This window comes from Myxocyprinus asiaticus, chromosome 38, assembly GCF_019703515.2.
Source record: "Myxocyprinus asiaticus isolate MX2 ecotype Aquarium Trade chromosome 38, UBuf_Myxa_2, whole genome shotgun sequence".
NCBI classification, from domain to species: domain Eukaryota; kingdom Metazoa; phylum Chordata; class Actinopteri; order Cypriniformes; family Catostomidae; genus Myxocyprinus; species Myxocyprinus asiaticus.
The window spans coordinates 3,617,433-3,633,440 of NC_059381.1; the positions used below are offsets into that span (position 1 = coordinate 3,617,433).

At 37.7% G+C, this 16,008-nt stretch overlaps 1 protein-coding gene across 4 annotated transcripts in view; it reads left to right on the forward strand.

Moving 5' to 3' along the window:
- setx (senataxin) overlaps window positions 1–11,359 on the forward strand; it is a 46,919-nt gene extending 35,560 nt beyond the window's left edge. For 3 of the 4 annotated variants that reach the window (XM_051678120.1, XM_051678122.1, XM_051678121.1), the window contains 8 exons: window positions 49–198; window positions 3,140–3,247; window positions 3,457–3,629; window positions 5,296–5,388; window positions 6,422–6,583; window positions 8,483–8,578; window positions 9,729–9,816; window positions 9,922–11,359. In XM_051678120.1, coding sequence (XP_051534080.1) covers window positions 49–198; window positions 3,140–3,247; window positions 3,457–3,629; window positions 5,296–5,388; window positions 6,422–6,583; window positions 8,483–8,578; window positions 9,729–9,816; window positions 9,922–10,434 — 1,383 coding nt within the window. In that variant the 3' untranslated portion in view covers window positions 10,435–11,359. Of the gene's footprint in view, window positions 1–48; window positions 199–3,139; window positions 3,248–3,456; window positions 3,630–5,295; window positions 5,389–6,421; window positions 6,584–8,482; window positions 8,692–9,728; window positions 9,817–9,921 lie in introns of all 4 variants that reach the window. The other variant, XR_007895246.1, reaches the window with a different exon arrangement.
- Window positions 11,360–16,008: the final 4,649 nt, after the last annotated feature.

Consider the following 16,008-nt stretch of genomic DNA (forward strand, 5'->3'; position numbering starts at 1 on the left):
ACCGTAGTCATTGCGGTAATATTAATAGACGTCTCTGTCTCCTCTCAGTGTCGTGGTAAGAAACAGGAAACTCGGGCCATTGTGCTGCAGAATGCTCATGTGATCTGCTGCACGCTCAGCACCAGTGGAAGTATCGTTCTTGAGAACGCATTCCGTGGACATGGACATGAACCCTTCAGCTGCATCATCATCGATGAGGTGCTAAAATTATCCCTTGCTTATTTATGGTTTCATGGAAAGTTTTGTTTTTGTTTTCATTGTTTTATTTGGTTTTTGCTTTTGACCAATAAAACCAAATTTTTATTTTTATTTAATTAGTTTGGCAGATATGAGCTGATTTAAAATTTTTGGGCATGGCACATTTTATCTAAATGGCCTATATCTCCTGAACGCGAAGTCCAATTTGCATGAAATTTGGTACGCACTAACAACTGAACATTCTGAGGATGCTCACAAAATTTTGCAGAATTTCGCCAATAGGTGGCACTTTAACAAAACAAATGCTTGTAACTCTGCAACTGTTCGAAGTTAAAATTTGGTGTGGTGATTCTTTGGTACAAGTGCTGACAAAATATCAAGGGCACCAATCAACAAACATTACATTAAACTGCCCATCTAATTTCATCTGCCAATAATTTCAGTTGTGAAAAGACCAAACGTCATGAAATATATGTTCAGGATGTCATGAGGCAATGTATCAAATGTTTTGACAATCAGCCACAAGGTGGCGCTATAACGACTGCACATACATTTTAGCTTGCATTTTGGGAACTGTATAGGCTATAATTTAAATTCTTGGTTCCTATGATTCTTTCAGTTCTTTTAAATCTGTTGTTCATGTTTTTTGCCATATTGACTAACAACATTTACACCATTTTGAGTTTTCTAAAAAAACTACAGTACTTATCGAAATTCTCCTAGGTCTTTTGTCCAATTTGCATGAAATTTGGCATGTATCATCTAGAAACTCTTATGACAAAGTTGTGTTCTGCTTTCTTTCTTTCTTTCTTTCTTTTTTGTCAATACGTTGAGCAGATTTAATCCAGTACATTTTTCAGGTGTGGCCCATAATGTCTGTATCTTGTGAATGCAATGTCTAAAATTCACAAAACATTGCACATATTGTCACCAGGACAGTCCAAGGATGCATGCCAAATTTAATCTATTTATGATGATAGAGGGAGCTATAATATAATAAAATCAAATTAGGTTTGGGGTTTGGTTTAGTTCTAGGAATAATTGGCCCATATCTTGACTCTGCAATGCCCCTGGGCAGTCTGATAACACTCGATTAAATTATCAATATTGAGGTTTGTTCTTATAAAAATTCCCTTTTTCAGTTGTGTAATAGTATCATTTATTCTTGCCAGTACAAATCAGTCAATTATGTAGGGTTTAATCTGACATTTTTTTGCTCTTGTGCTCCCAATTGTTTTTTTTTATCTACAGTTGAAGTCAGAATTTTACGTACACCTCAGCCGAATACATTTAAACTTAGTTTTCACAATTCCTGACATTTACTCGTAGAAAACATTCCCTGTCTTAAGTCAGTTAGGATCACTATTTTAAGAATGTGAAATGGCAGAATAATAGTGGAGAGAATTATCTTTTTTTCATTACATTCCCAGTAGGTCAGAAGTTTACATAGACTTTGTTAGTATTTGGTAGCATTGCCTTTAAATTGTTTAACTTGGGTCAATTTTTTTGGGTGCCTTCCACAAGCTTCTCACAATAAGTTGCTGGAATTTTGGCCCATTCCTCCAGACAGAAATGGTGTAACTGAGTCAGGTTTGTAGGCCTCCACATGCTTTTTCAGTTCTGCCCAGAAATTTTCTATTGGATTGAGGTCAGGGCTTTGTGATGGCCACTCCAATACTTTGACTTTGTTGTCCTAAAGCCATTTTGCCACAACTTTGGAGGTATGCTTGGGGTCATTGTCCATTTGGAAGACCCATTTATGACCACGCTTTAACTTCCTGGCTGATGTCTTGAGATTTTGCTTCAATATATCCACATAATTTTCCTTCCTCATGATGCCATCTATTTTGTGAAGTGCAGCAAAGCACCCCCACAACATGATGCTGCCACCCCCATGCTTCACGGTTGGGATGGTGTTCTTCGGCTTGCAAGCCTCTCCCTTTTTTCCTCCAAACATAACGATGGTCATTGTGGCCAAAAGTTCAATTTTTGTTTCATCAGACCAGAGAACATTTCTCCAAAAAGTAAGATCTTTGTCCCCATTTGCACTTGCATACTGTAGTCTGGCTTTATGGTGGTTTTGGTGCAGTGGCTTCTTCCTTGCTGAGCAGCCTTTCAGGTTATGTTGATATTGGACTCGTTTTACTGTGGATATAGATACTTGTCTACCTGTTTCCTCCAGCATCTTCACAAGGTCCTTTGCTGTTGTGCTGGGATTGATTTGCACTTTTCTCATCAAACTACGTTCATCTCTAGGAGACAGAATACATCTACTTCCTGAGCGGTATGATGGCTGCGTGGTCCCATGGTGTTTATACTTGCGTACTATAGTTTGTACAGATGAATGTGGTACCTTCAGGCATTTGGAAATTGCTCCCAAGGATGAGCCAGACTTGTGGATGTCCACAATTGTTTTTTTTTTCCTGAGATCTTGGCTGAGTTCTTTTGATTTTCCAGTGATGTCAAGCAAAGAGGGACTGAGTTTGAATGTAGATCTTAGTTTACATCCACAGGTACACCTCCAATTGACTCCAATTAGCATATCAGAAAATAATTGTCTAATTGCCTAAAGGCTTGACATCATTTTCTGGAATTTTCCAAGCTGCTTAAAGGCACAGTTAATTTGATGTATGTAAACTTCTGACCCACTGGAATTGTGATTAGTCAATTAAAAGTGAAGCAGTCTGTCTGTAAACAAGTTTTGGGAAAATTACTTGAGTCATGCACAAAGTAGATGTCCCAAAAGACTTGCGAAAACAATAGTTTACTAATATTAAATCTGTGGAGTGGTTAAAATGAGTTTTAATGACTTCAAATGTATGTGAACTTCTGACTTCAACTGGACATATATGGATATGAAGATTTATATAATTAGTTAACACAATGCATATGAAGAGTAGTGGTTCTGAAAGTCACTTTCTGTCTTTTTGCACATTTGTAGGCTAGTCAGGCAAAAGAAACGGAGACGTTGATCCCCATGTTATACCGATGCCCTACCGTAATCCTTGTTGGTGATCCCAATCAGCTTCCTCCAACGGTGGTCTCCCAGGTAAACCAGCAATGTAGCCATGGTGGATTTTGTGTTACCAGCATGGAAAATGGTCAAATTATTTTTAATTTACATGTAGTCCTTTTCTCCATTACCACTGGAGGAACAGTTCTATACTTGAAGGAAGAACATTTACTTTTAAATGACAGTTGTGGTGTTTTTTTTTTTTCTTTGTGGCTCTGAATTTTTTTTGGTGTGTGTTTGAACAGAAAGCAAAGGAGTTTGGCTATGAGCAGTCTCTTATGGCGAGGTTATGTAAAAGCCTTCAGTCAAACCCTCAATCCTCTCCCATCCTCTTCCTCAGTATGCAGTACCGCATGCACCCTGAAATCTGCAGATTCCCCTCAAAGTACATCTACAACAATGCGCTTGAGAATGACCCGTAAGTACATGCACGCGCACACATGCACAAAGCTATTAGATGAAGAAGTGTGTTCAGTTTTGTTATTTGGAGGGAAAGATAGACCCCCTTGCCATATTTATATCACAATGTGTAGGCAGGGGCAGTGCAGGCAGTATGAACAGGAGGAGAGGACTTTGACCCAGTCCGAGTTGAGACTCATCAGGTTAATGAGAGGACCGTGCGAGTGGTGAGGTGCTCAAAATGTTGAGCTGCCAAGCAAACTAGAAAATAGGGGCTGTGAATTCCTGGCGTACAGAAATGTCCAGTTATGTCGATTTTTCATTTTGCTTGCAATGTACTCCCATGCTGTGAAGGCCTATTCATACCAGTAACGCAACACTCGTGAGGTCTCTAATTCCAGATTCAGTCTCATTCATTTGCCACCATTTCAATCACAATCCGATTTATAACAGCACAGTGCATGGATATAAGTTTGAAACATCGTGGGGTATGACTGACTTGTATCTGAATGTACACGGTTGCTGCTGCTGTTGTTAATTTTTCTGGTGAGAATTTTTCAATTTTTATGTAGTTGCTTGTGACCCAATGACATTGTATTCTACTTCAAATAGGACTGTAGGAAACAAAATGGCACTGTGTCAGATCCATCAGAACTTTGTGACAACCAAAAGCAGACTTTTTGTATTCTCACTGTATTAGGCTTTCAGTCTAAACTTTTTTAGGAACTACTGAGCTTTTCCGTTAATGTTACAACTTCTCCAGGATATTGTCAGAGCTTATTTACCTGCATTTCCCAGTGAGTCCTGTTCACACATGATGTCTAAATGGAAAATATTTTCTGGAAAAGGCTGTATGTGTGAAAGCGACAAATGTATTGAATTGTGACATTTATTGTAAAGTTTTTTTTTTCTTCTTTTTTTTTTTTCTATTCTCTGGAAAAATAATTTGTTCGTCTCCTGTGTGTAAATGGGTGCAAGATATTGGACAAAAATGAATGCAACTCTAGATGGAAATAAATATAAGGTTGCTGAAACAATGCCATGACGAATGCACACCATAAAGCTAAAGGCATCCAGCTAAATATTAGAGTATGCAACTTTTTTTGGGGGGGGGCAGGCAGTTTATAAGTGTGACCGGGAGCATGCAAATGTGTGGTTCACTTCTGCAAATTGGTCTGGATTTCTTTCATACTAATTACGAACTTTTAAGTAGACTCTGGTGCGGTTCACTGGTGTGCATCTGATTTTGGAAAACCACTTTCACACCGACCAAATGCACCAAACTCTGACGTCAAATGAACAAAATGAGGGTCGCACACCGGACGTGTCTAGCGGATGTCACGGCGTGTTCTAGAATTGGAAACAATTTTAATTTTTTATGAATGTACGCACACCAGTGCCTGTCGGCAGTGCCCAGCTTTGACTCCAGAGGCTGTTCACAATTTTGCAGCGCAACGGAGTGCAACTCGTATTCTTCAGGTACAAAAACCTTAACTTGTGTGTATGGTGACTAGATTCACAACTTTGGACTGCCACCTGCACACGAATCGACACGTCCTGTGTGTGATTTTTACCTGTGCCTTGTTCTACTTGCGCCATGGCACTTCTCATACTGTGTGTGACCGACTTAAGTTGGTGAAATATGGTCTTCTGATTGGTTCATGCATGTATGATTTGTTCCTTAGTGAGACGGCTCAAAAACGCTGTTCCATCAGCTGGCCCTTCAAGCCCTACAGAGTGTTCGACGTGACTGATGGACGAGAGAATAAAGAGAGAGAGTAAGAGATGGAGGGATGTGGGTGGGGTGGGTGGTACTTCACTGCTATAACCGCTACCCCTTTAGGCTTAAGTTATATATCAGAGTAAGGACGGAAAGGCTTAATATTGTCTTAGGTATTATTAAAAGTTGAATGTTAATCTCCTTTGGTTTACCCAACAATGTGCATGAAGTAACAGACCCAAAATTTGCAGTGAATTGCATGTATATTATATTCAACAGCCCAATCACAATCATTTACATAGCACACAAAAAATAAGCAAAATAGAAATTATGAAATCAAATTACCAAAATAATCCAGAAATAATCAAATGTTCAGTGTTGAGTGATCTGAACCAGAAAAGAGAATGGTAAAAACTTAGCTGAAGATGAAGCCGACAATGTTTGTTAATGGTTGAAATTATGATGTCCATGCAAAAGTCAGTACTTTCAGAAAGCAAAGTTCAATTAGTGGTAATCCAATGTTGATGTAAACAAGCCAAACTTGGTGCAAAAAAAAAAAAAGGGTCCTCCTGTCTTCCACATGTAAACTCCACCTCTTTGTACTCATGTAAAACGTCCCAAGTGTTCATGAAGTGTTCACCTTCTGAACTACTATCCTCACATGAAAGAAAGCACAGGAATAAAAGGTCCATCTAAATAAGACACATTCACAATTAGCATGCATGACTAGCTCAATGCTCAATACATACTCAATCCAGTAGTTACACATTAAGTACAAATAACCAAAACCATACAGTGCATGTAAGAAGAAAAAAAAACAACACTACTTACTGATTGACCAAAAGGAAACAAATTCCTCAATCATAGGACCTCAGAAAGAAAGTTGGAATAGCACAAGAAAGCCAGTGCTTCCTCTATCCAAATGCTTGCCTACTTCAGGTATAGTACCTGGCTAAATACTCATCTATGAAGATGGTTTGCACCCCCTAATGGCATGGAAAACAACCTCTAAGGTAACAGAGTTAGAGCTGTTACACTGCCTTTAGTGTCCAAAACACTGTTAACTTGCTGTGTTTCTCTCCATTTATCAGTTCATTTATTAACCTCAAAGAGGTGAAGCTGGTAGTGCTGCTGCTGAAACTTCTGGTTGAGAAGAAGTCTGTGCGGGTGGGTGTCATCACGCCCTACAATGCCCAGAAACGGCGGATACTGCATGCCGTCAGGGAGTCTGGCATCGATAACGAACACCTTCAGTGAGTCTTGTTTGTTCGTTTATTTTTTGCGTGCATGCGCGCACTTTATAATATATGTCCCTGGACTTCAACAACATGCACTAATGCAGTTGCTAGGTTTCTAACAATTTATGCTAATTTCAAATTTTCACTTAACCTGAATAAGACACTACATACAAAAACTTTCGAAATGTATGCACTTGGCAGAGGTGGATTTTCTACAGTTTCCCATTAGTCAAAATGCGCTGTAACTTGAAAGTGTGTTCATTTTGACCATTGGTGCACGTTTCCTTGGCATTTTCTTTTGTTACATTTTTAGAAATGCGCTTAAATGCAGAACATTTGTATGGAAACTAAGCTATTTTAGTAATGTTTCATTGAAATGTAATAACTACCACCTTTGAAACAACTACTATTCTGCTGACATAACCATGTTTGTGTAAGTGGAAAAAATAAATGTAACCAATAATATCAGTCAGCGATCCATGATCCAATTAAATTCCCACCCAATATTATTATTTCCTGAAAAATATTAAATATAGGAAATGTCACATTACAGAAGTTACTTGCATTTTTTTTTTTTTTTTTTTTTTTTCAACATTTTATACTACTCTCACTATTGAAATACAAAACAGATGTACTCTTTCTATTCTTGGACACTTCCCTTTTGTCTGTCTGAAGAACAGAAGTGTCTGGTAACGTTTCCTTTATGTTCTGCTGAGGTAGATGTGGAGCATATAAATGTATGATTAGATGTCTCTTAAGAACAGAAAACACGAAACCGTTTGTCTGTTGTCATGGTCCAGGTTTTATTTAGTCACCAACCATTGGCAGATTGGTTAAACATGTTAATGTATGTGATTTAATTATAATATAGTAAAATACGTTCGATAGGCCTCAGTCGCAGAACATTTTTAAACCATTCTTGTATTCGTAAATCAATTTTTGTATATATTATGTAATCAAATTCAACAATTTACACTCATTTGTTCTGCTTGTGTTTCAGTAAGGCTCGATGTCATACTGTCCTAAGGTTGTTGGGTCACATCCAATCACCAGCACATCTTTTTTATTATTTTTTATTTTCTGCTTAAAGCACAACAGTGCCCGCCCACTTTTTCAGCCGTCTGGGTTCCGGAAGTGTTTTGCCCATTCATTTCTTCAATAGACTTTTAAAATAAATCCTCAATTTAAAGAGTTGTAAATCATGAACCAAACCAACCAGCTCCTAGGTGAACCACAACATTACAGACTTTGTTTAGAGGCAAAAAAGTATTTGAAAATCCCACAAAAAGACAAAGGTACAAGACTGTGTACTTACCGTCTTTCAGGAGGGCACAAACTGCAATCCCATGAACCATTGCGAATGACATAATCGAATATAAAACTATGGAAATATATAAAACTATTGATTTTAGGTTGTTGATTAGAAATATAGAAACAGTGTAGTTTTATTGCAAAACATTCCGATAAACACGTAGTTTGAGAGCACAGGGAGATTGACTCTTGCGTCATTCAGAGTGCGTCATTGGAGTTGGCGTTCGCACCCAGTCTTATTTCTCAAGCTTTGTTGGCCTCTAGTCTCTGATTGGTGAAGCTTTCTCTGCTGAACCATGGGAAATGTAGTTGTTCAACAGGAATCCTGCTATTAAAGGCTGTTTTTAAACAATGAAGTTGAAATAACGCAGACTGGTTGCTTCAATGGAAACGTATACCATCGATAAATAACCTCAGAGCTCTTGGTCTATCTTTTAAAGGTTTATAAGTTAGCTTTGAAAATTCGTCTATGGAAGAAATGAATCAGATTTTTAATTCCTGAACCAGACTGTTGTGCTCTATACCCACGTATCCAGACATGTATTTACTATTAAATAGAATTTTATTGCCAGTTGAATAATGTGCATAATTGTGTGCTTATAGGGTGGAAGTGGATACTGTCGATGGCTTTCAGGGCAGAGAAATGGACTGCATCATTATGTCTTGTGTGAGAGCCAGCAGTGAAATGGGTTCCATCGGGTAAGTGCACGTTGACTCGTTATTGCAACTGCAGTGATGCCTGAATATTACAGCCAGACTTTGTATATTTTTAGGTTTCTTGAAATACAGAAGCCACGGCGTGAAAAATTTCAGTAGGTGAAATTTTTTTTAAACTTTATTTTTTTTATTTTTATTGCTTGCTAACAATTATTATGCGGTACCAACTTCGGCCACCAGGTAACACTATCAGTAAGCATAAAATATTATGCTTACCAGGTGACAGATGGCAGCTGTGGTACTTGATCTGTTGATTTAAAGTTGTATATTACTCTAACAAGAATGTTTTGCCAATCTTAATCAAGGAAAGGAACATGTATAATGTTTGAGAGTCTACTAATACATGAAATGCTACAATTAAAAGAATTTACCTCAGGTTACGTATGTTTCATATGGCATTCGTTGTCGAGTGGGACAACGGGAGTTTTTTCTGGTTGTTTGATGACGTTCACGACTGGGAATATCGATGCTGCTATTGATACTGTGCTTTTTTTTAATTTGTTGGCCCATGTAAACATGCTCTTGATGGATGTCTTTGACTGTTGCTGCACCTCGCGCTGTGTTTTCAGTGCTGTGATAAAAGGGATGACTCGTGTTAGCGTTGTCCAAGTCAATGAAGTATTTGGAGTGATGCATCAGCTTCAACTGTACAACGGCACCTTGTCGAGTTAAAGATGCAGAGCTGCTTGAGGAAATAGTGTACGTTTAGTGTTCAAACAATGTCCGGCTGATTTGGCTTGAACATTGGGGGGTTGCAGTGTGAAGCATTTACTTATTTCCATTGATGGTATAAATAATGGAGGGTTGTGCTTGTTTTGATTGTTGGTGGGGTTACCTCCCCATCCCCCCTGGAATCTACGCCCCTGGTGGCACCTGGTGGCCGAGGTTGGTACCGCATGCTAATTGTTAGCTAGCAAGCAATTTCTTTTTTTTCTTTTTTTTTTTTTTTTTTTTTTTTAAATAAATTCATGTATTGCCTCTTAAGGAGAAGAGAAAAAAATGTGTAGGACATAGGCTCAGGAAGGCACTAGGCATCCCAAGGCACCCCCCTCCCCCCCCATTCACCTACTGAATTTTGTTTTCACAGTGTAGGGCTTCTGTATTGAAATGTTGCTTTATTTCCAACTTTAAGGTTTGTCGGAAATCGGCAGAGGATGAATGTGACCATTACGAGAGCCAAATTTAGTCTCTTCATACTAGGACACCTATGCACACTCCGGGTAAAGTACTCTTATGACTCGACTCACCACAAGGGGTGCTGTTGTTTACATGCAGAAACTTGTAAGATCTTAACGTTTGAATTTAAATTTAACCCGTTTATGCAGCAACAGAGCGATTGGGGAGCGTTGATCAAGGACGCCGGGAAACGTGGAACTATAATCAAGACACTGGAGCCAAATTTCCAAAGCGACGCTAGAAAGATCCTTAAACCAGGTATACTGACCCGCAGTCGCTCTCATCCACCTATTTGCAAACCAAGCACTGTGACATCGCCTGTCACGCATGGCCCCATGGAAACCGTTCAAGCCTTCACATCACGTAACCACCGCAGTTTTGAGCACCATCTGAGCAGCTCCTCCACTATGGCCAGTGGTCAGCCACAACCGCCAATGCCACGGCTGATACCTTTGGACTGCCCTAGAGACCCTCAAATGACTGACAGACCCACTGACCCCCGCTTTGCAGAGTGGCGGCCAATCAGAGAACAGAGGCCGGACAGAGAGGGGCGGGGCTTATCAGCATCACACCGTCTGACACACAGAGCCACATCGTATGATAGGGACTCTCGAAATACCACCCACTCTTCTCGATACCCTTCAAAACACCACAGGAGATAACTGAATGATCCCTGTTTTTATTAGTCATTAAAGTTTCACAGAAATGCATATAAGAGATTTTCTTTCTCCAATGTCCTCCTCTTTAAATTGTTTTGAGAGCTCAGTATGCACAAAGGGTCTGTATTAAAAGTCTCTCTCAGGCAATGGTTTAACAGTTGGCTTGCAGAATTAGTTTGATGGAGATGCTTTTTGATCTTGGATATGTCTTCCTTTAAATTTGCTGCTAAAAGCATGAAATGGATATTAAATTCTTTGTGATTTTTTTTTCTTTTTCAAAACAAATATGCATATAGACACCCAAAAAGAAAAAAATGCAATTGCACTTTCTTACTGTTGAGCCTGCTGAAAAATAACAATTTTTAGTGGTGTTCGATTCTCTAACTTGTTTTTCACTTATTTGAATGTAACATTTTACAAGGTTTATTGCAGGGAAGAACTTGGTGTGTAAATGCATCTGTGCGTGAATGCAGTGGTGTTTGTTTGTTTCACTGGTGGTTTTAGACTGACTTTTTAATGTACAGGATGAGGTGAGTAGTCCTTTTCTGTTGAACATGGCTTATTTTTGATTAGGATGACTGTTAGAATCATATTTTCAGGATTGATTTGCTTACCATTAAGGAGAAGGCCAAAAACAGCACCAAGAAAAAAAAAAAAAAAATCTGTAACATTTTTAATTGCAAATATAAAAAAAAAATGTCATGGTGTGATTGAGTTGTAAAAATTGTACAGTTAAGTTTGAAATACTCTTGCCAGATGCCTGGAGACTAAAAATTGGCTCTTTTTGTGGGTGTTTTAGTTTTATATTTGTGACCATTTTACAAACATGTATAAAGAGGCTTTTGTTTTGTATGCACTTTTTGTATGTGAAATGATGCTCCCTTCTAGAGCAGTGTAGGGGAAATAAAAACGTTTTTGTGTCCTTTTATGTATTGGGAATCACATACATGATTTGCAGGCATTCTTAATAAGTTCTGTTGGTGATTTCATCTTTAAGATTTTTTTTTTTTTTTTTATACATGTGTATATATGCACTGGCGGCCAAAAGTTTGGAATAATGTACAGATTTTGCTCTTATGGAAAGAAATTGTGGCATTCAACTGATCACAGTGTATAGTCAGGACATTAATGATGTGAAAAATTACTGGGAATAAAATGTTCAGAACCCCTTAAACTACAAAAAATCCTCCACATGCAGCAATGACAGATTTGTAGATCCTTGACATTCTAGCTGTCAGTTTGTCCAGATACTCTTGTAACATTTCACCCCACACTTCCTGTAGCACTTGCCATAGATGTGACTGTCTTGTCGGACACTTCTCACGCACCTTACAGTCTAGCTGATCCCACAAAAGCTCAATGGGGTTAAGATCCAGAACACTCTTTTCCAATTATCTGTTGTCCAATGTCTGTGTTTCTTTGCCCACTCTAACCTTTTCTTTTTGTTTTTCTGTTTCAAAAGTGGCTTTTTCTTTGCAATTCTTCCCATAAGGCCTGCACCCCTGAGTCTTCTCTTTACTGTTGTACATGAAACTGGTGTTGAGCGGGTAGAATTCAATGAAGCTGTCAGCTGAGGACATGTGAGGCGTCTATTTCTCAAACCAGAGACTCTGATGTACTTATCCTCTTGTTTAGTTGTACATCTAGCCTTACACATCTCTTTCTGTCCTTGTTAGAGCCAGTTGTCCTTTGTCTTTGAAGACTGTAGTGTACACCTTTGTATGAAATCTTCAGTTTTTTGGCAGTTTCAAGCATTGTATAGCCTTCATTCCTCAAAACAATGATTGACTGACGAGTTTCCATTTTTGACCTAATATTGACCTTAAGACATGCCAGTCTATTGTATACTGTGGCAACTCAAACTCAAACACAAAGACAATGTTAAGCTTCATTTAATGAACCAAATAGCTTTCAGCTGTGTTTGATATAATGGCAAGTGATTTTCTAGTACCAAATTAGCAATTTAGCATGATTACTCAAGGATAAGGTGTTGGAGTGATGGCTGCTGTCTAGATTTGATCAAAAATGACTTTTTTCAAATAGTGATGGTGCTGTTTTTTACATCAGTAATGTCCCGACTATACTTTGTGATCAGCTGAATGCCACTTTGGTGAATAAAAGTACCAATTTCCTTCCGGAACCGCAAAATCTGTACATTATTCCAAACTTTTGGCTGCCAGTGTACATTGCCACAGTAATAGCATGGTATTATTTGAAATTTCTTGGAGTTCCATGTGAATACCACAGTGTATGACAGTCATTTAGTATTTTACCATCTGATACCATCACTGTACCATGCTACTGCCACAGTATTTTATTGTAAAGGTCATTTATATTTCTAGCCCATCATTTTGGAGTCTTTCCTGGCTTTGAGCATGACCCGTTCAGATATTAGATCTGGAATTATCCATTTAATAAATAATAATAATTAAAAAAAATTACACAGACAGTAGGCTACTAGGGTAGAACGGGGACGGTTGCAACATGGGGCAGTTGCAACATGGCTTAATCCTCCAATCAGGAATGAGTTAGAGTGATGATACTCATACTGCACATGCTCAGTTAGCTCCTCCTCTTTTCTGGAAGAAAGCAGCCACGTGACCATTCCTTCTGCAAAAAATACTTTTTAAGGTAAAAAACATGCTGTTGCAACTGTCCCCTATGACAACATTGATGTAAAAGCTTGTCATAACCAGAATTGTGTAAGTTACTCTAAAAAGTAATTAATTTCTAATTACTAATTACATCTTTCAATAGCCAGGTATCTCCCCCCCTTTTTTTTTTCTTTCTTCATTTTACTAGCCTTTGTCTTAATACAGCCAGTTTAACTGTACACACACAGTTCAGTTCAGAGAAGTACACAATGGTATTTCAGTGTCTTGATTTTGATTTAAAAATATTTTATAGTTCAAATTTATTGTAATAATTAATCAAAACATGTTTGTTTTTACTAGGCTTTGTCTTTAGACAGTTAATTTAACTTAGTGAAGACCCTGTCTTTGCACAAATAAAATAAGAAATTGCAAAATGATGTTAAAGAATGATTTTTATTATATTTTAATAAATGTTGCAACTGTCCCTGTGGACTGTTGCAACCGTCCCCTCTTATGGGGTCAATTGCATCATTTGACTTTGTCTATTCAAGTATAAATTGTATGTATATTATCATATGTACGCATGGTACAGCAGTGTGGGTGGGTAGCTGAGAGATGTGGGTTTAATGTATTAAAATTTTGGCTTTCCAATACAAACAGTCTCTGAGAAACTGAAGGAAATGCAAAAAGTGTTGCAACCGTCCCCGCTCTCCCTTACTCACCTTTTGGTGAAATTTGCTGTTTTGAATCCAAAACGTGATCTAAAGCACAACGCAAGACATCTAAAGTAAAGATCAAATGACAGCAAATTAATTTCGGCTCATCCCTCCTTTTCCTTAAAAAAAAAAAAAATGAATAAAGAAGAAGAAGAAAATGTTTATTCTTCAGTGAGTCACTTATAATGGAAGTGAATGGGGCAAATTTTTGGAGGGTTTAAAGCAGAGCATGTAAGGCGCTTCATGCATGTGCGCTCCGCTCAGCCGTTCACGCTCACCGGTAAAAAAGTGTTTGCTCAAATCCCGCTCCGACATTAAATTTCTCTGTAGTATACTTGGTACCAAGCACGTACACAGGGGGTAGCTACAGTGGCCCAAGCAACTAAACCTTTGCCCACACTGTAAAAAATTGCTGTCAGTTTACAGGCAAATTCCTACAGCAATCGACTGTGATTCTTAAATACAGTAGTTTGCTGTTATAAATGTTGCATTCTGGGAGATCAAGAGCAGGCTCACTGTTAAGCGACTAGTTTTATGGTAAATAGCTGTTCTGTGCAAGGCATTAGGGAAAAATAAACATTTAAAATCATGATATCATCTTGGTGAAAGCTATAGTGACATTTTGAAACGTATATTTTACCCCCCCCAAAAATGTTAGTTTGTGGCATATGGATAGTGTTCATGATGTTTCTGACCAACTCCTCTGTTTTTATCATCTCACATCAGACGTCACTTGTCTAAGGAGAAGTTAAATTTAAAAAAATCAACCTTAGAAGCAATGTACATATTAAATGTACAGTTTTGCCAGGATTGAACAGTGGAGCTAAAAAAAAACAAATAAAGTACAAAATTATTTATTCAGACTTATAAGTCTTTGTTGAATTAGTGTTGTTGTTTTGTTATCAATAGTTGTGTTTTGATTGAAGTCACCATTATGGTGATTAGTGATCTCTTGAGCTGGCACCTTGGACCTACTTTATTATTATATTATGTTCTTCCAGCCAGTCAATTTACGTTTAAGTAAAACACAAGTTGTTGCACTGTGCTTCTTGGAAGAAAAACCTAAGGTCAGCCTGAATATCTGATCCTACCTTGCAAATGGCACTAAATGTTTCAATAGTGATGCATTACACATAAAAACATAAGAGCAAAAACAAAGGATATTTCAGCAAAATTATAATAGCAGATTGAGTGTTTGATATTTTTGATGAACTTACAGCATACAAACCTATTGCTTATTTAGCAGTTTTTACAGTCATTTTAGGATTTAAAGCATTGACTTTACACAAAATGTTAGTAAATGATTTTATCACACTAAAATCATGTTAACACACATATTGTTTGTGTCTTGTGGCTATACGTTTAAAAAAAGTGAGTAACATTTACAGATTGGCCCCCATTGACTTCCATTGTACGTGTCTCACTGGAGCTGTTATCAAGACATACAGATATCAACTATCGGCATACAAAATGCAACAATGGTGACAATTAACAAACATACTGTTATGTAAAGAAGTAAGAACTGAACATTAAAATCCAAGTAACTTAGACTACAACAAAAACAATGTCAAAATAAACCAGCAAATAGTAAAAAATCGAAGTAATTTCTTCATGCCGCAGTGCATGCTGGGAACATAGCTGTTAATTTCAACAACAGTAGATAGTATGTAATTTGACAGCTATATGCTGCTAAATTACAGTTGTATGCTGTAGCTGTAAAAACAGTATCTAGCTGTTAATTTCAGCAACAGCAAGACACCGTTGATCTTACAGTAACATGCTGGCAACTGCTGCCAGTTCTTTACTGTTTTTTGACGGGAAATTCTTTAAGAGTGTGGGCTGAGGTGCCCCTCTGGGTGAAATATAGACTATAGGCTGGCATTTATTAAATTACCAAATAATTAGTAATGTACACATCTGAAATTATGTGATTGTATTGTTGTGTTTTAGTATATAAATTCTCACTGTTTATTTTGGACTGTTTACAACGACTGTTAGATAATCGGGTGAACCAGACCTTCATTATCATTTGTAATCAGTCAAATATTTCTCTGCAAGCACATATGTCATCAACATCTTCAAATAATGCCTTAAAAAATGTCATTCCTAAATTACCTTTATTTACTTTAAACAAGTCATTAAACACGCCTCTACAAGTGATAAAACATACAGTGCATCCGGAAAGTATTCACAGCGCTTCACTTTTTCCACATTTTGTTATGTTACAGCCTTATTCCAAAATGGATTAAATTCATTATTTTCCTCAA